At 49.7% G+C, this 20,323-nt stretch overlaps 1 protein-coding gene across 4 annotated transcripts in view; it reads right to left on the reverse strand.

Moving 5' to 3' along the window:
• Abr (ABR activator of RhoGEF and GTPase) overlaps nt 1-20,323 on the reverse strand; it is a 195,506-nt gene that overhangs the window by 71,036 nt on the left and 104,147 nt on the right. The window contains exon 1 of one of the 4 annotated variants that reach the window (XM_013152091.2): nt 6,557-6,846. The exons of the other annotated variants lie outside the window; for them this stretch is intronic. Within the exon in view, the coding sequence (XP_013007545.1) occupies nt 6,557-6,691 (135 nt within the window). The 5' untranslated portion in view covers nt 6,692-6,846. Of the gene's footprint in view, nt 1-6,556; nt 6,847-20,323 lie in introns of those variants that run through there. 4 annotated transcript variants of the gene reach the window in all.

Raw genomic sequence — 20,323 nt, forward strand, 5'->3', positions numbered from 1 at the left:
CCCCTTAGCCAGCCTGGTGCCCAGTCACAGAAAACACTTTCCCACTTTTTGCAGTAGGGAAGGTTGAACCCAGGGCTTTCACACTGAGCTACATCTCCCAACCCCTTTTGTGAGATAGATAGGGTCTTGCTAAGTTGCTACGTCACTAACTTGCACAATCAATAAACTGTCATGCTCCTGTCTCTGTCTCCCGGAGTGCCTGGATTATAAGCTTGCACTACCACATTCAGCTCCAAGTTTTTCTACATTGAAAAAAAAGTATCATTCTTATTCTGGATCTTCACGAGTCATTCTGGTCCCTCTTTCTTGTCTTTTCTTTCCCTCTACCACATTTCAAAGCTTCTCCCATTCAGTCTCCTCTTACTGTCTGCAGTTGGTTGAAGCCCACTCTGCAGCCGGATTCTCCTAATTAACCTCTACTTACTTTTCCTTCCCCCACCCTTTCAGAGCAGCTAGACCAAATGGTACCTAATACTAGTGCTTGTCAAAGATCTAATATTAATACTGAGAAAATTAATTAGATTATTTGCTTATGTATCTATTCATTCAGGAAATATTTACTAAATACCCAATAGAATCTATAGATACAATGGGAAATAAGCAGACCATAGTCCCTGTTCCTATGTGGCTTATAATCTAGTGGGAAAGAAAACCAAGTAAATGCACAACTATCACCTGTGATGTGGGGCCCAGTATATCCTTTATTAAACACCTGCAGTGACCCTACCTAGCAGGTGTTTCTCTCTCCCCCACCTCAGTCTTGTCTACACGCCAGGTGTGTCCAATCTTGGAGCTTTCTTACTACTGCTCCTATCTAATGCCCTCTCCCACCCCATTCTTCTCTCGGATAAACCCCCTCTCCTAAAAGACACAGCTGAAGTCTGACCTCCTCTTCATGGTGCTACCTGTAGCTACAGTACCCCAAGACTTGATGTGCATGGTACCGGGTGACCAGCCCAGTAAGATCGTGATCCTTCTGCAGCACCTGCACCACAATCCTCTTGCCTGAGGTCAGCACCACGTGATACACCTGATATTTACTGGGGCTTATAAATCCTTTTCCTGCTCTTCTTTAGCCCTCTGACACCCACTGCGCTAGGTTCTACATTTTCCCATTACACAAACAGAAACAAGACTTGAAAGAGAGGGCTGGGGATTTAGCTCAGCGGCATAAGTGCCTGCCTTGCAAGCAGGCAGTCGTGAGTTCGATCCCTGGTACCGATAAAAACGAAAAAGACAAAAAAAAAAAAAAAAAAAAAAAAAAGAAAGACTTGAAAGAGACAAGGGAAGGGTCCAAATCATGTGTCAGGAATGGCAGTGCTGGAATTCCACCCTAGATCTTCTGTCCGCTATTCTGATGACCCTTTTACTCTTCCATAGCTTTTTAAAGTACTGATACCTTCTAGGCATCAAATGCACATCCTTAATATCAGCTGGGAAGGTGTATGCCAGGAGAGTGAGGAAGCCGTCAGCAATCTCATTAAGACCCAGAAAAGAGCTGCTTTTCCTCATTTGGACCACCTGTCCCCAGTGTGTCCTCACATTTCCAAGCCAAATTCTTTCTACTCTTTCCTCAAGTGAGGCACTTAACCTTTTGCGTCCCATCAGCAACCAAATTGATAGATCTGTCTGAAGGCTGCTGCCCCCAAAGTCTCCGAATTATTACATGTGCCTTGAGCAGTGACTCCCCAGAAATGTTCACATATTTTTTTGAGATATCTACATCTTAATTCCTAAAGCCTATAAATAAGTTACTTTAAATGACAAAAGAAACTACAGATGTGATTAAATTTGAGATGAGGGAGGTTCCTGGGTTATATCCATCCTGAAATTTTAGCTGGGATTGGGTGGAGGCACTGGAGTTTAAAAACGTGAAATTAAACTGTGCACACTTCATTAACAAGAGGCCTTTTGCTCAGTTACCATCCAAGACTTCTTCATGTTTGTTTCCCCAGACCCCATAAGCTCCTGGTTTAGAACTATCTGAAAATTCACAACTATTTCTTCAATCCTTGTGGCGTGCATCTTGTCAACATTCTCAACACTCACTCATTTCTTCCTTCCTTCTGTACTACATGTCAGGTGGTAGGAATTCAAAGATGAAGGCGGGAACTTAAGTTCCCAACAAGCCCTAGGGATGTCCACATGTCCAGAATCCCCTGGGCAAGTTCTCTCAAGAGGTCGGGGCCCCCACAGCCTCTGCCATGCTGCCAGGAAGTCCCCAGGATGGAAAGCTGCCTTCCAAATGGCACGGTCCCTTCTTCCTCTCCAAGCAGAGCTTATGAAACTCAGCACTGTTGGACTTGCCTGGCATTTTGCACACCCTGCAGAGCTGAAAGTTTGTCAGCTTGAGGCACCCAAATCAAAGATGTCAATTTGAGTATGACGGTAAAGACAGTATCTATAAGATAATGTAATATGATAAGCCTTGGCCAGCTCTCGCCTGGGCTTCTGCAAAGCTGAGGAGCTAAATAAAGCTTCCAAAAGTTGGTTTTAGGCCAAGACAAGAAATAATCTCTCCAGGGTCCTTGATCTCTGCCAAGACAACAGGGAGAACTGAACAGGCAGGGCTGGCTTTCTGACTGTGCTTCAAAGTCACAGGCCAAGCAGCAAGGGTCTGAAACTCTGCAGAGAGCAAAATTCAGCTCATGGGTACACCAACTGGCAAGAAGCACCCAGCAGAATCTTCTCATAGTAGCTGCCACTGGGTCTGCAGATTGTAGCCACACCTAAGGGATTACACCTAAGACAAGCATCAGCCTCAGGACATCTGTCCCCTCCTTCAGCCTAGACAGTGCAGGAAGACACAGAAATTCTCTCCTCTCCCCAGCATGAGGCACTGGACAGGTCTTTCAGCTACTTCCTCAGCAGAATTTAGAGTGGAGAAGACAGGGGTTGGAGATAAGACCAAATTCCAGCTGCCTCCCCTCTGCCAGGTTCTCTGCTGTTGTATAAAGCTTTAGGTAAGGCCCATGGGATCCCAGCAGTGCTTCAGAACCTCAACTGTTCATCTTTTACCTTCACAGGTTTGTCATATTCACACACCCGACTTAGTATCTTTATTTGCAATTGACTTCTTTTTTTTTTTTTTTTTGTCTTTTTCCTTTTTATCGGTACCAGGGATCGAACTCACGACTGCCTGCTTGCAAGGCAGGGGCTTATGCCGCTGAGCTAAATCCCCAGCCCTGCAATTGACTTCTTAAAAGCACAACCTTATCGTACACTTTATACCAGAAGTTACAGGAAAGGTAAGCAAAAGTGTTTTTCTAATATGTATTAAAATATATCCTTAACTATTAAAGTGCATAATATATATCCAGGTTCCACCTGATATAATCTCTCAAATCATCACCTATGTTGCCTACACTTTAGGAAATACTCAATGAGGGACACAGGCAGGGCTATCACTGCATGGAGAAACAGGACAGACCTGGGCAGGTGAAATGGAAATATAGGAACATCTCAGACAGTCCATTAAACCTTGGCACAGAATAATAGCAGAAGGGTTAATCTGCACTACAAAAGGGCTTTTATTCCTGACAGATGAGTTCCTTAAAATAGCAGCTTCTTCAAGGCCCCACCCGCCAATCCCACACACCTTTAAATAGAACAGTATGAAAGATTTTTGGAATTTATACACTTTTACAGATGGGAGGTGATGTTGCTATCAGTATCTGCATTATGAGTTTAGAGATCATTAACTCCTCACAAGGAAGTGTGGGTTGAGAGATGCATGCAGCAAACTCCAGCTATAGCTCTGGAGAAAAATCTCTGCTAGCTTTATATCTGCTTTTTCCAGGAAGACGAAGCACCTCGGAAACTACACTGAAGACAGGATTGATTTATAGGACTGGCATTTGGGCACATGCTCAACAACGCAAGTACTGTTTAAGGTAAGTAAAGTAATAGGGAAGTAAAGTAATAGGGAAGAGCAAACTGCCTTGGATTCCTACCAGCTGCCATGGAAGAATGAGCCAAAACTATCTGCAGCCCAGGACAAGAGCGCACCACCCATCAAGGTGTATGTACACATATACATGCTGTAACATACATACATGCACACAGGAACATGTATGTATATGCATGTGTACACATGCACAGTCTAGCCCTGGTTCAACCAGAAGTTGTTTTCCTTTTGTGCTTTTTTTTTAATTTTTAAAAAATTCATTACAGGGGCTGGGGATTTGGCTCAGTGGCATAAGCACCTGCCTTGCAAGCATGTGGTCGTGAGTTCAATCCCCGGTACCAATTAAAAAAAAAAAAAAAGCAAAAAAATTTTTTAAAAAGGGCGGGGGGCTGGGGATTTGGCTCAGCGGCATAAGCACCTGCCTTGCAAGCAGGCAGTCGTGAGTTTGATCCCCAGTACCGATAAAAAGGAAAAAGACCAAAAAAAAAAAATTCATTACAGTAGAAGACACACGGCCTTTATCCCCTCAGAACCTGGTACCCTTGCCTGCTTTTTCACTGCATTCCTGATGCTGTGTGCTTGCTCCCTCGCTCTGCACTCTGTGAGGTAGGATCACCGTGCCTTGTACCTTGTTCCCCCACACTGCCAGACACTCTGAATAGAACACAACCTGACAGCATTTGCTGAATGAATGAATCAGTGAGCTTTCTTTCCACCAATCCTATTTGTATTCTCCCTCTAGGATCAAAGTGTGGTAGAAAAGAAAGGTATTTAGGAAGTATTCAGGATGAGCCTGGAATCCCTACCACACAGGAAAGGCCTCTTGCCCCAAGCAGGAGATGACTCTAGGATTATTATAGCAGCAAAGGAGAGGGGAAACCATGCAGGCATCAGGGAACCTGGAAGGAGAGTTGTTCAGGCCTTCTTTGAGAGCCATGTGCCACCTTGTGAGAATATCTCTGAGACAGAACAAGACCAGGAATTGGTATGCCCTTTGTGAAGTCCCAATGAGCCTCACTCATTCTGCAGATTCTCACTGGCACTAGCCACATATCAAGGACCATGCAGTGCCCAGCAATGAGTATAACACAGTCCCTGCCCTTGAAAACAACAGAACTAAGGCAGGAGATGTCTAGAGGAAGAGAAACAGACAGACAGACAGACAGACAAAGAGGTAAGCCAGATTCTGCAGAAAGGGTGCCTATGAGGTAGCATATAAGTGGGCTGCATCTATGCAGCAGGGACTTCTCAAGAGAAGCCCCAATAGGAACCTTACAGATCTCCTGTTCCATACATTGCTAAGTTCCTAGTTGGCACTCTCCTACTTCATGAGCAGGTTTTTTCCCATCCTGTTCCACGTGGGAAGGTTGGTAAGATCCTAAGTCTGCAGGGTCCTCCATAGGCCCACTAACTTAGCACCCGCGTTCCAAGCCAGCACCAGATCAGAGAACAGGGTTGCAGCCCCTACCAGCCTCCAGTCGCAGCTCTGCTGCATTCCCCACCCAGGCCTGCAGCCACTGCTCCACCCATCTACCTACCCTAGGTCTGCAGTCTATTTTTACCTCCATTAGCTCCTCCTTGGAGTGTGGGTGGGGCAGGGCTGCAATCCTCATCCTCCTTTCACCCTGAGGGAGGAAGGCTCAGGGAGGCTCTCAGACAACCTGCTCTTCCTAGCCCAGCTCTGTGTACCACGCCCTCTAGGGTCCAAACTGTCAGGCAGCCTGGCTTGGCAGTGTGCACACTCCCTGACACAATCTCTAAGCCCCCGCTTCTAGCCACAGGATAGGGCAACTGAGCAATGGGCCAAGGTTAGAGCTCCTAAGAGTTGGATCTGGCAAGAGAGGAAGACTGCTGTAGTATGCCATGCCAGGTTTAGGCAGAGCTGGAGTTCCCAGGACAGCTGTGCCCCCCTCCAGAGGGGACACAGAGAGAGAGAGAGGGACTGGTGTAACCATTCTGCTCCCACTTAGCTTCCAGGAGGATGGCTACAGATGATGCCTGCAGCCTAACTGGACAGGCCAGTCCAATGGGGAAAGTGCCTACCTACTGGCTGTTTCTACCTCAAAGCCAGCTGTTAGTGCCTCTCTTTAGATCCAATTCTTTTCCTTTCAAGGAAGCCCAGTGATGTCTCACTCTTGACCTTTCCAAATGCACTTCTGCCACTGCTAAGAAGCGTCAAGTCCCCAGTCTCCTCAAGAAGAGGGGATCGGCTTTCTTGGCCAGCACTTCAAGAGTGCCCTGCTCCTCCAGTTGCCAAGGAAACAATGAGTTACTGCCCAGTAGTTTTAAGTCAACTAGCTCCTCTGGGGGCAGCAGCCTCTCACCACTGACAACCCACCAGGTGACTCTTGTCACTGCCGGAAAGAGGATTCCCACCCCTGCAGCGCTGGCCAAAAGCAAGCCAGCCCCTCAGGACAACTGGTGCAGGGAAGCAGGCACCACACCTCTCTCCTCAGGGACAGCTGGCAGCCCACGGATCCCCTCACAGGCACGCGCCAGCCCCTCTCACACTGAATGAGTGAGGTGCTTGCACTCAGCCATGAGGCTCCTGCACACATCAGCCATGTCTGTCAGCTCACGGCTTCGGCGGCGGCGCGGCGGCAGCCCTGCCCCCTCCCGACAAGCATCCAGGGCGTGTCACATTCCCACCTTCACAGTCACCAAGAAGGGGGACCCTGAGCCTGGACTGGTCGGGGTTCCCAGCTCACACTCCTCCAGGAGAAACACATCTTCATCTTCCAGAACCTTGTCCAAAAAGCCTATTGCCTCCTCTTCCTCTTCCATGGCAGCCAGAGCCCGCCGAGCGCAAACAGGAAGCAGGGTCCACGCAGCAGAGGCAGCGGCGGCCGCCCGCCCGCCCGCGCCGCGCAGCGCCGCGCCGCCGAGAGGCAGGCAGGCAGGCAGGCAGGCAGGCAGGAGGGGACGCGCGCGGGGCAGGCCTACACCAGCACGCCGGCCTCCCCGGAGTCGGTCCTGGCGCCTGGCCACCGGCTACCGAAGAAAGGCTCCATTATGAAGCTTTCCTGCGGCCCTTCCCAGCCCTCCTGCGCGCCGAGCTGCGGGCCCGCCTCCCGCGCGTCCCCACCCTGCGAAAGGGGAAGCGGAGCCTCCGGGCAGCCGCTGCCCGCCTGCCTGCCTGCCTGCCTGCCTGCCTGCCTGCCTGCCTGCCTGCCTGCCTGCCGCCTTTCGCGGGGAGCTCGGCCGCCGCTGTCCCAGCGCTGCTCCCGGGACGGACGCGTGGCAGGCGGCGCGGCGGAGAGCGCCCTCAGCGGCCCTTCCTGGCGTGCGAGCCGGGCCGGCGCAGGCGGAGCTCCGGGGCCGCCGCCGCTCAGTCCGTCCTCGCGCTCGGCTCGCCCCGGCCCAGCCTCGGCCCGGGCTGCCGCTGCCCGGCTCGGTCCTGGCGCCCTGCCGCCGCGTCCCCGGCCCCACAAAGCCCGCCCTTTCTGGGCTCGGAGGCTCGCGTTTGCTCCGAATACACAGGAAATGCACGTCTTGACTTGCGAGGTGGGGCCGTTCGTTCCCTCTGTGGTCACCGGGGCGAGCGGCTGGCAGAGGCTTCTGGAGCTGAGGAGGAGGGAGGGAGGAGGCCGCAGACGGCCGGGCGGGCGCAGGGGGAGGTCTGCTTCCCAGAGACAGGCTTTATTTACAACTTCTCTCCAGAGCCGGCAGGCTGGGGGCAGCAGGAGAGCTGCTTCCCTGCACAGCTGCCGCTCTCCGTCCTGTCCCCTTCACATTCGCGAGGGATGCTCACAAGCCCGAGCCTCCTTGGCACCTTGGTCTCAGGCTACAACACCTCTGAGGTCCAGGACGGGTGAGAAACCACAGTTGTCATTCCTGTCATGAATGAGTGAACAGGGCTTTGTAAAAGAGGAGCCTGACCTATGTCACTCTCAAGAGGAGGCAAGCACGGGCCAGGGTGCTGAGCTTGTGCTGCTGCTGGGCACCACGGACCACCCAGATGCCTATCTCACTCCCTACCTAGACTAGCAATGTCCATTTCTTGGAGCTTTTCACCACAGAGCTAGTCCTGCAAGGTCAAAGCACACATAACATAGGGCACTGCCAGTCTTGCTCCCTCCCAGCTCACTTTCGTGGGCTTCTTTAACCTTACAGAAACTACATTCATCCGGAAGGTGAAGCCGCAAAGCTGGTCCCCTCGCCCTGATCTCCAAGAAGCACACACCCCTACTCTCAAGGGGAGGAGCCCAGTGGCCGCTCTCAGAACTCCTTTCACAACCTAACACCCTGGCAGCAGAGACAGAGACCTCCACCCATGAGGGTGCAGATAAGGAGATTACCGAAGGAGCCAAGTAGGGCCTGGGCAAACGGAAGAGCTGTCACAAAAGATGACACAGAAAAAATAAAAAAATAAAAAAACAAAACCCTCTGCAAGCAGGGGAGATGACACAGGGGGCTGGGGAATTTAGCTCATTGGCATAAGCACCTGCCTGACAAGCATGAGGTCATGATTTCAATCCTTGGTACCAAACAAATCAACAAACAAAAAACCAGGTGACACAGGCTCAAGGTTGTTTGATCTCTATTCAAGTGGGAAATCTGCATTAATCTTTAGTGAAATGATTTTAAAATGACAGCAAATATTTTACATTTTAAAAAAAAGCCAGACTAAATGAACCACATTTGTGCCTTGAATTAGGCCCCACAGACTAAGGGTCTGCCTTTATTCTTGCAATTGGTTGGTTCTTTGAGGGAAAGTTAAGAGATGTGTGGGAGACTGTGAGGATCCTTTGGTGTCTTCTCTGTCCCATTTCCTCATTGGACCTGACGTCTTAAAATCAAATGCAGTCACACAGTACTGCACTAACCTGTAAGTTCTCTTTGCTAACCCTCATCAGTGATGGCAAACATTTTAGAGCTTTAATGATAACAAACAGCTGCAGCACTCATGCCACAACACTATCCCGTACCATGGGAGTCACCAATCCCATAGAGCAGTGTTTAAGGCTGCTGTCCAGGGATGCCTCTTATGACCAATCTGTCACACACATTACATTCCCTGTCAGGTGATAATCACAGGACTGCAGGGTAAAGAGCCCTGTCTCTTTATAAAGTAGAGGCAGTCATGGTGAATCTTTTAGAGGCAAGAGCCCAAACTGCAACCCCAAAACCACTTATTTATCTGAAAATCCCACTGCAATTAAACCCCAATCCTGAGGTTTTTAGTTTAGAAAAAAGCAACTCATACATTAACATCTTTTATCTTAAAAGAAAACCAACATGCACGCCATAGGTTTGCCATCACTGTGTTGAGGCCATTTCCAAAGGAAGGTTCAACTAAGCCACCTCCTATCTGCTCTACAGGGCACCTTAGCTGAGTATCGGCCCTCTGCTAAGCCTCCAAGCTGGGTGGAGGGTAGAGGAGGAAATAAAAAGGTAAAGAAAAAGATGTGGTTTTTTACCCTCACTTCCAAAAAGTTCTGCAGGAGCTCTGAGCTGTAGGCAGGATTCAGGCTCTGTCTTGTTGCCAAAGCTGAAATACAGTATGATACTTGGATGGGTTCTCGGGGCCCAGGGCTGACAGGCCCTAGCTAGGGAACTGTCCCACTGGGATTTAGCAGAGGCACCCCCACCCTCTAGTCCCTGGTTTTTCCCTGTTCCTGCATTGGGTGGGTATAAATAGCCAGGACACATCTGACAGGCCCTTTCAGCCACAATGCCTCATTTGGTTTGGGTGGGTGAGGCCATTCCCAGGGCTTGGGAACAACTGGGCCTGGCATTCCCCAGGGCACTTGTGTGCCAACACAGGGCCCTGTGCCACAGGTTATTCTGTCTCTTGCCCTGCAGGATCCAAGTACAGGCATGGGCTGCCCACGTGGGTCAGACCAGTAGGAGGCAGGGGAGAAAAAACAAAACCAGAAGGCCTCTCTGTGTCCCTTCCTCATCCAAGAGAATATAAGGTGTTCTGAGCAGGCTTTTAGAATATCCCATCTCCATTCCCAGCGCGCCAGATCAGTACCCACTTCTTCCTCCAAACCTTGAACTTCACAGAGACTGCTCCCTGAACACACGAGGCATCTCTATCCCACCCCATTAGAGTTGGCTAGAAATTCCAATGAGTAACCAGCATGTCCCCATCACTGGACACACAGACTCCACTCAGAGGCCCCCAGTCCTCCCCCTGGAGGGGAAATGACTCACAAGTCCCCACAGTGGTCCCTCCCTTTCCCTCCCAAATACCCTGAGCCAGCTCTGGACCTGAGCTTCCTCTCTATGTCTCCACTCTGCCCACTTGAACCTGGCTCCTAATCCTCCTCTCCAGGGAAAGAGCCCCTTCAGAGGCCCCTAGCACTGCCCATCCCAAAGCCAGAGACGTCCCTCTCCTATTTCTTTGGCTCCCACAGTCTAGATTTTGTCTGAGCATTTGGCTGACTTGGCTGTGTAGGTGCTGCTTATGGCTACTCTCGGGTTTAAGCTGGCCCTTCTTCCTCCTGCCTCCTGTGTGTGTGGAGATACCCACCCAGGTCTCAGCCCTCTGCTCCAAATCCTTCTTATTACTAGGCCAATGGCAAGACACTATCTTCAGCCTAGCATCCTGCTGGGCTCTGGGTCTGACACCTACACCAGGAGCTAGACTCCTCATTTAGAAATCCCAGCGATAGCCCTTTAACACCACATATCCATACCAGGAGACCATCTTCCCATCCTGGCTTCTCTACTGTTGGTGGGGTCCGCCATATTGCGCTTCGTCAATGCCTTGGTCTCCATACACTCCTTGGCCCTTCTTTCTTTTTCTTTTCCAAAGCCACCACCTGACCAAGGTTTGCAGCACCTCACATCTATACAACCCCAGTAATGTGCCACTGGGACTCTTCATCTGGTCCATCTGCCTATTCACCAGCTCCTTCAGGCAGACCCTGAGAGGGCCTGGCAGTTGGGCCCACAGTCTGACTGGGCCCCTGCCACTGGCATATGCTCAGTGTTCACGAGTATCAGCCCCAGCGGGAACACAGAACAAAGGCACCAACCCTGCCCAGGAGGGAGAGTTTTACAGGAGAAGGGCTTCTGAGTAGTACCTGGAAACCAGGCAAGGTTTCTAGGCAAAGGCAGGGAGGCCTGAAAGCAATGGCTTTTAAAGGAAGAATGGCTAGGTCAGAGTAAAAAGGGTGGGAGAGGAACATAGAGAGGTCGCTGGCAGAGGACAAAGGGCACACACTCTCCATGACAATGGGGCCTAACCCAGACATCTAACGTCCAGTAAGTCTGCATCTTAAATCTCCCTCATCCTCCATCCTCTCACTCCCTTACCGCATCAGCAAGCACCGACCAACTGCTTGTTGTGTACGAGGCACTGTGCCTACATTAAGAATGCAGCCGCAAACAGGTGACACTATGTCTGCCCTTCACTGGGGCAGTCGGACCATTGTGACTGATTTCCAGGGTGGTACAGAGAGAGGCAGCGCCAGGGCAAGGGTAGGACTGGGAAGCGGCACATTTTAGAATGAGCCAGTTTAAGCACAGCTCCTCTGGAAAGGATGCCATGGAAGTACCTATTGTGATTTTAAATGTTTACACCCTCTGACTCACCAATTCCACTCCAGGGAATTTCTATGAAAAACACATTTTTAGAAGGGCACAAAGGTATGTACAATGTTTATATACCAGTGAAAACTGGAAAGGGCCCAGACGTCTATCAAAAGTGTATTGGTCAGGGCTGGGGCTGCAGCTCGGTGGTACAGAGCTTGTCTGGCACACTCAAGGCACAGGGTTCAATCGCTGGTACCGTGAAAAGAAAAGAAAACAAGAAGGCTAAATGTGACGTGGCGCATCCGTGCGGTGAAAATACGGCAGTCATGAAAGGAATGAAGTAGGTCTTTAAGTACTGATGTGCAAGATGCCTTACTTTTGTTAAGTAAAATAACTAGAGCAAATTGCATAACTGCCAGTACTGTGATCTTATCTTAATGCGTGTAGTTTAAATATGGAAAAAATAAAGAGAAATGTTCAGTCAACTTTTAGCAGTTCTCTCGGTAGGATGTGAATTAAGGAGACTTTTACTTTCTGAATTATGTATTTCTTATGTTAAGCTAGAATTTCAAGTGATGTCATCAGGGAAAATAAAGAGGTTCTAAGAAGAAGTGTGGGTTTGGGGGTGTGGGTTAGCGGGGAGCATGTGCTTAGCATGCTCCAGGTCCTGGGTTCCATCCCTAGCACCCCCTCCCTCCCAAAACCCAAATCAGCCACAAAGCATGTTTACTGTTATGACCGGGAATTTAGATTAGGTATGAGGCCACGAGCAGACGCATGTGACACTGCAAAGGGGAAGTCACAAGGGGCTCCCTAGAGAAGATGACATTAAAACTCTGAGGTAAAAATGAATAAGAGTTAGCCAACGGATGGGGAGGTGGGAACCAGAAGATGAGGAAGAGACTGTAAGAACTCGACCCGGCTGGACGGAAACAAATGTGCATACGTTCATTTAACCAATATTTACTGAGCACCTACCATGTGCCGGGCACGGTTCTAGGCACTGTGGGCCACTAAGAACACAGGCTTTGTTACAAAACTGCTAACATCTCAGGGAGTTCACATTCCAGTTGGGCAATTGTCAGGGGTGGGCAGAGAGGTCAAGTAGCCAGGTCAGACAGGGTCTTGACAGTAAAAGATCTTGGGTTTCACCACATAGACAAAGTGAAGGCGTGGAGGGTTTTAAGCAATGAATGACACTTCAGTGCCTTCCTCTTACCAACATCTGATTATCCTTGCACCCAGCAGCAAGCCACTAAGTCAGACCAACCAAGGGCAATGTGGCCCTTGCTGACCACTCGATCATTATGATGACAATAACCTCTGACAGGAGCAGGCACATTCTTACCTCCAGGCTTTTGTTCCTTACAATTTCCTTGGCCTGAAGTACTTTCTCCCTCCTCTCCTTGCTTTCCTCTGAAAGAGCTTGTCCCTGGCTCTTTCAACTTTCCTAGCAGAAGTTCAAGCCCCATCTCTAGACTTTCTGGAGCTCAGGAGATCATGGGTCAATGCGAACTGACTCCCAGGGGCTGGCGGAGGGCAGGTGGAGTCGCTCTAGCCACAGATGGATCATTATTCTCCTAACGACCTTGCTCCTCCCTCTGCTTCCCTTGCTCTATTATTGTAGAAGCCACTCAGAAGATCATATCTAGAATTCAATTAACATAAAGCAAAGTTTGGGTATAAACCAGTACATGGTCTTGTTTACATGATAAAACAGATGATGAAGGAAAAAAAAAAAAACTCCCTTGGATATAGGATTTTAATTCTACTTCTGCTTCTTGATAGCCCTGTAAACCTGGGCACAGTATTTAAACTCCCTGTGCCTCAGTCTCCTCATCTGTAAAATGCAAATAATTATAAAATGAACTCTAAGACTGGGCCACACAGGATACTTCCTGGAGCATGCTAAAGCCTCAACTGCCGCCAGCTATTGGCACAAGCCATTCTCCCCTTCTTTGGCAGGTGCTGTGTGGAAGAACACAAAGAGCTGGGGGTCTGGTCTGTGAGGAGCACCCCCTACCTATCCAGCAAACCCAATGCCCTACCCACACCACTTCACCTCCTTTTCCCAACTCTCCAAGTGGCTTTCCACCTTCCATAAGTTACACTGCTCCTTTTCCTGGGATTCTCTTCCTGAGCAGCGCCCAGACACAGCACAACCCACTCTCTGATCCTACCTCTTCCACAATCCTCAGTAGCCCTGAAATAGAGGAATTTTGGCCTGGTGTGTAGCTCAGTGGTAGAGCATGTGCTCTGGTACACACACGGTTCTGGGTTCAAACCCAGGGAACAAACAAACGGAACAAAAGGAAGAAAGCGAAAAGCAACAGAAAATCACGTGGGGTAGGGGATGGTGTAAGTTCCTGGTTTGTGTTAATTCCCCCAGCTCCTAGGTCTTTGTATCTTATAAAAAGTTGGTGCTCTGAAAATGTTTAGTGAATGGAAAGATGGAAGGTGAGACAAGGGTCTCCCGAGAACCGCCAGATGAATCACTGGTTCCTATGGAAGCCGGTCCTATTAATTGGGATCCCAGGGCTTAAGCGAACCAAGAAGACACTACCGATGAAGTCTGCTCTCTGCCTTCAATCCCCAGCCTCCTCCCAAGTCAGGGAGCTCATCACCCATCTTATTCCTAGAGAATCCTAACATGTATAGCATTTATTCAAATTTGACCTCACATTAACTACCCTCATTCTGTCCTCCAGGGTAACACAAGATCATTTTCTGTCACTTTAATTGGGTAACTATTTTCACTTCACACAAATGCAAAGTACAAAGGGCCATGCAGTAATCAGTACCCCTGACACCCCTACTCCAGCCCTCTGCCAAGTGCTCAGGGCCATGTGACTGCTGGTTTCCCCTGGCCTAGGGTCTGACCTGTCTTATAACTGAATTCGTAGGAATTATCCAAGCCAAATGCCTCAACTTTTCTACCCTGAGAACCTTCACCCAGCCCTGTAAACCTCGTAGGGCCATTTGTACTCCCCTCTAGCCCAGAACTGGGGGGACTGAACTCAGGGCTCTGTGCATGCTAGACAGACCTCTACCACTGACCTACACCCCAGTCAGAGTCTAGCTAAATTGCCAAGGCTGGCCTCGAACTTGTAACCTTCCTGCCTCAGCCTTCTGAGCAGCTGAGATTACAGACCTGTACCACCAAGTCCAGTTTCACTAAGCCTTTTCTGAAGATCTATTTTTTTCCTACTTAGTAAATCCCAATGTCCCCAAGAGATTCCACTCCCTTGGGATAGCTGTTCTAGACTCTGACCTTTTAAACCTTCTCAGAGGTCAATGGTTCTCAGTTGTGGCTATTTTCCTCTGGAGGCACTGGACAATGTCTGGACACAAACTTGGCCGTGACAACTTAACTTGAGGATGCTGTTGACATCTACTGACATGAGGCCAGACCACTGCTAGACAACCTGCAAAAGGGGCCACTCCCCACAACTACTTGGCCACTTCTAGATCACAAACTTTTTTTTTTTTTTTTGTCTTTACTGAGGATCGAACTCACGACTGCCTGCTTGCAAGGCAGGTACTTATGCTGCTGAGCTAAATCCCCAGCCCCCATCACAAACTTCTTGAGACATATTCCAGATCTAGAAGCCAAGCTTTGAGGAGAGGTGAGCACTTGCTAGAGGCACACAGTGAGCTGAGCCCCATCTCCTCTGTTTCCCTGGCATTCCCTTCCTCTTAGGACAAAAACTCCTGGCAGTGGGGTCACTGTCCAGCAAGGCGGGCACTGGACCTTAAGGGAACAGCCTCAGAGTAGGGGATGGGGAAAGAATGGCTCAAATTAAGTTGAAGTCTCTTTTCCAGGCACCACCTCTTCTCTCTCTTTCCTTCCCATGAGTTGCCCATGATGGCACCTATAGAGGGGGCTTTCACCTGGCAGGAATGCTGTGGGGAGCTGAGCCAGGCCTGCAGGGACCAAGCTCTACCCCCAGCGTTGGGGCCCAGGAGAGAGCAAGACTTTAGGTCCTTTAAGATCAACTAACATCCCGGAAACAGCTCATCATGTGGCCCAGCACTAAGCACTTTCACAGCTGTTTCTGTCACTTGGTCCTCAGAGCAGCCCTTCCAGACAGGAGGTTTTTCACCTCATTTACAGTGGCAGGGTTTGAGGTCAAAGTCACAGATGAGAAAGAGGAAATATAATGGTGCTAAGGCTCACACTCATGTTCCGGAGAAGGGCAGAGGATGGTGGCTGTATGCCCCCCATCATTTACTAAGCTGGGAAGCCTGTGCTCCCTGGTTTCTGCATGCGTGAATTGGGGAATGATGGTGCCCATCTCACTAGGCGGTGTCAGGGCCTGAATGGGCTGCTGTGCACAAAGTGCTCTTACTAGTGCTTGGCATTTGGTAAGTGCCAGGGCTGGGTTTGTGGGCTTTCTCTTCTTCCTACCACACAGACAGGAGGATGAGCGCTCTGTGTGGTCCTCCAAACAGAAACTATTGGCCTAGACTCTGCTGGGCAGGAGGATTGGAAGAGCATACTCTGTGTGAAAGAAAAATGTTTTGGTCTCCCTAATACCTACTAGTGGAGAAAGCAAGTGACAATGACAGAAAATAGAGTCCATAGGATAACGGCCCCCAGCCACTGCTACCCTTCTGAACTCTGACAGAGTATGGAGCCCTCTGGACCCTGTCCCTGCGTGGCTCACCTTATGTGGCCATGCACCAGTGAGGACACTCTTCTAGACTCTCATGGCATTTGTTTTGGGAGCAATTTAACACTGTTAGTGGGACTATCTGGGTCACCTTCTGTCTCCCTCTCTGGCTTCCCAAAGATTTCAGGGCCTCAAGGCCAGAGGATGGATCTGGCTAGGTCCACCCTCCCATCCATGGCACCTGGGGTCTGTAGATCAGCACCAGTTTTTGGATAAATATTACTTTGTGCGTAGCCTGACGGGCAAATGTGAAATCCATTAATAACTATGATCCCAGGATACTGGCGGGAAGAAGAGCTCAGGCAGGAGGTAAGCCGGAGGGACAAGTCAGTTAGGCCAGCCAGGTACCATTTGTCGGGAAGACACTGCAGATGGCTGGGCAGGTTCAGGCCAGATGAGAGGAGGGGGTGGCCCAATGATAGGGAGATTCAGCAAGGAAAGGGGTCAAGGGCTACAGCTGAAGCACTTTTAGTCTACCTACTTCGGACTTTCCTCCTTCCCAATTTGGACAAGGCCTGGAGCCACCCTGAGCTCGGTTTCTTCCTGTATGAAATGGGTCTGCCCCGGGGGATGGAAGCCCTAGAGCCAATGAAGTCCCTCCTAGCACGGCTCCTTTCACACAGGAGCCAGTGGGTGTCCTTCTCTCTGCAGCAGGGACAGCAGGTCCAGGAGGGGAGAGGTGCGGACCAAGGCTACTGAGACAGGGAGGCAGCAGACTGAGCAGAAGCCCACCTTTGACCCTGGTGGGCGCCCTTCATCCACCCCATCAGGCCTTGTCTGCAGTGTAAAGGGAGTAGAGTGGGGTGGACACTAGGGAGCTGCTGGCCCTCCCTGCCATCAATTCCCAAGTCTCAGCACTTGGAAGGACCGAAGGAGGAAGAGAAGGCAACAACTTTTCCCAGCTTCCTCCTCTGAGACCCTCCTCTTCCTGGCCAACCCAGAACTGCCTATTTGATTCCAGACACCAAGTAGGAACTCCTAGATGGCTGGGAGCTGTTGAGACGGTCACAGAGACCATTGTGAATGAGAGCTCCTGATCTCACATGACAGATGTGACTCACAAGTGGTTGTGTACATTCACCAGATATCCAGGGGGCATCCCAGCATTCGGCAGGTAGAAACAGTAAGATCGCCATGAGTTCAAGGCCAGCCTGAATTACAGAGTAAGGCCTTATCTCAAAACAGGCATAAAGAAAAGCTTCACCAGGCAGGACCTGACAGCACCTCTCAGGCTCACAAAGACCCATGTCTTTGTGGCCCCACTGGCTGTGTGGACTCAGACACATTATGTCACTTCTCTAAACCTTAACTTCCTTAACTGTCAAGTGGCCTCCTAGGGCCACTGCAGGCCTTAAATGAGGTAACATACACGAAAGACCGGACCTATGTCTCTAAGTAGCTGTGATAAGGAGGAAGTGGAGGAAAAGGAAATACAGAAAGGACAACAAAGATCGTTTCAATGCATTTCCACCTTTATTTCTGGATTCTCCTGATGGCTGCAGGCTACCTAAACACTATTTTATAGAACACTCATAATAGACCTATAAGGACGAGGGGCAGGAAATTCTCAGGATCTTTACAGACAAGCAATATGAGGTTCAGAGATGGCGAGTAACATTCCACCGGTCACACAGCTACAAAGTGGTAGAGGAGAGACATAACCCAGATGTTTCTGTGTCCCCTTTTTATTGCACCCCTCACCCCAGAAGGGCGATGGGAATCTGTGGCCTGTTGGGAACAAGATTTTCTGTGAGCCTATGGTCCTCGTGAGGAACTTAAGTTCCCACTGGCCACAGAGAGTCTTCCTCCCTTCTTCCAAAAGAGAAACTGGCTCTCCAGTGGTCTGTGATCCTGGTCCTGAGGCATCGTGCCCTGCTCAGCCTGGGCTATAGGAGGATCTACAGGGCAGGGTTTTAGGGTTCACCCAATACTTCTGTGGGATGCACATCTCTGGGTCATACACAAAAACAAACAGCAGAGAAAGGCCTGCTGGCGAGTGATGAGCAAGTATGTTGCCACTCAGAGGTCTGGCTTCATCTGAGGCTGCCACTCACGGCAGGATGTTCACAGCCCCAGAAAGGAGATGGATTGCAAAAAGATTCACTGTCCAGCAGTGTACACATGCACACACACACACACATGCACACACACACACACATGCACACACACACACACACACACACACACACACACACACATTCACATTTGCGTTGGATTGGGTCCTGAGCTGGGGGGTGTAGTTCAGCAACCTGGACCTTACCTGACCAGCTCAGAGATTGATTCCTAGGAACTGACAAGGAAAGCTGTGGGCCTAGGACACCAGGAGCTGAGCTGAACACCCAGCCCGGCCTGATGCTCCCAGCCATTCTCCCCACAGCCCTGTGGGTGGTACTACTGGGTACTATTTAAAGAGGCACTTGATACTATTTAGAGATGAGGAAACTGAGGCTCAGAGGTCTTTTATAATATTCATCCAATATTTCACAACTAGAAAATAGACTTTCATCTATCCAAAACTTACATTTTTTTCCAGCTCTTTGGGCCACTGAGGGCTAAGGCTATGAAGATTCAGCCACATGACTATACTCTCAACACTCTGGGAGGCTGGGGTGGAAGTTCACAAAGTGGACCCCAGCCTGGGCACTTTAGTGAGACCCTGTCTCAGAAGGAAAAAAGGAAAGAAGGAAGGAAGATAGGCAGGGAGGGAGGACAAAAGGAAGAGAGGAAGGGGTGGCTGATACGTAGTTCAGTATGAAGGACCTGGATTCAATCCCTAGCACCTAAAAACAAAACAAAACAACCCCCACAATGCTGTGATGGTTCATTTGACGTGTCAGCTTGACTAGGCCACAGGGTACCCAGATATCTGTTTAATTATTTTGTGTGTACCTGTGAGAGTGTTTCTGGTGAGAGGAACATTTCAATCTGAACAGAGCAGGCTACCTCCCCAGGGTGGGCAGACCGCTCTAATCCACTGGAAGACTGAGTAAGCGGGAGCTCCTCCTGCCCATTGCTTGGGCTGACACTGGTCTCTGCCAGCCTTTGGACCTAGACTGGAACACTGGCTGGGCTTAAGCTTCAAGCCAACTGGCTTTTAGACTGAAATTTGTACCATCAACTCTCCAGGTTCTCAGGAGTTCAGGATTAGCCTGAATACACATCAGCTCTCTCCAGGAATCCATCCGAGAAAGTGGAGCTTCTTAGTCTCCAGAATCACATAAATCAGGATGTAAAATCTACGTATAGGCTGGGCGTGATGGTGCACGCCCGCAATCCCAGGTCTTAGAAAGCTGAGGCAGAAAGATTCTGTGAGTTCGAGGCCAGCCAGGGCTACAAAGCCCAAGAACAGCCTGAACTTCATAGTGAGACCCTGTTTCAAACACGCACGCACACATGCACGCACGTGCACACACACACACGCAAAAAGTAAGTATATGCACACACACTCATATGCATACATACATGACGTGTTCATATTCTAGTTCCATTTCTCTGGAGAACCCTCAATAATACAAAGACCAAATCTTGAGTCTCCAAATCAAGTTGACAACATGTTTGGGTGCGGGAAGCCTCCACCTCCAGGCCATGCCCAGGGCCAGATATGTGAATATCTAGAACAATTGTTTGATTTAGTCCAAAAGTCCCCTCTGTTCCCAAGTTCCCAACAGGAAGCATGGGTGGGGAGGAACTCTGGATGGCCAAATGAGTACAGCCATGTAGCAGGAATCTTAACCATTCTTTCTTTCTTCCTTCCTTTCTTCTTTTTTTAAACCAAAACATCCCCAAATACAGGGAGCTGGCTCCCTCCAGCTCCCCCAGTATAAACAGCAGTACTTCCAGAGTCCACTAGGTGGGGCTAACGATGCGCAGGAAGGGCAGAGCCGCAGGCCCAGGAGGGAAGGCGGAGCAGGCGGCAGGGTGCAGCAGGCTGTAATCTTTGCTAGATCCTCAAGCTGGGAAAATACTCCCTACTCCTTCTAGTGTGGCTTGTCACCCACGTTGTAAAAGTCAAAACTGGGGCCCCAGGAACCTCAGTAGGTTGTTGCTCTGTAGTAGGCTGTCACTCTAGCAAATGCAGAATTCAAAGTTCCCCATGAAGTTATTCTCTTATGAGCTACAAAGCAAAATGAGCAGGCACAAAATGAAGTTGCTCCCCAAAGCCTCAGAACACCAGGCAGAGGCTTCTCTCTGTTACGTATGTGACCTGTTTTACTACAGAAAGCACTGAGCAGGCCCTTTCACCAGGGAATCTAAAAAT

Source organism: Cavia porcellus, unplaced genomic scaffold (assembly GCF_034190915.1).
Source record: "Cavia porcellus strain 051 isolate PalLab524CR breed Dunkin Hartley unplaced genomic scaffold, mCavPor4.1 scaffold_6, whole genome shotgun sequence".
NCBI classification, from domain to species: Eukaryota; Metazoa; Chordata; class Mammalia; order Rodentia; family Caviidae; genus Cavia; species Cavia porcellus.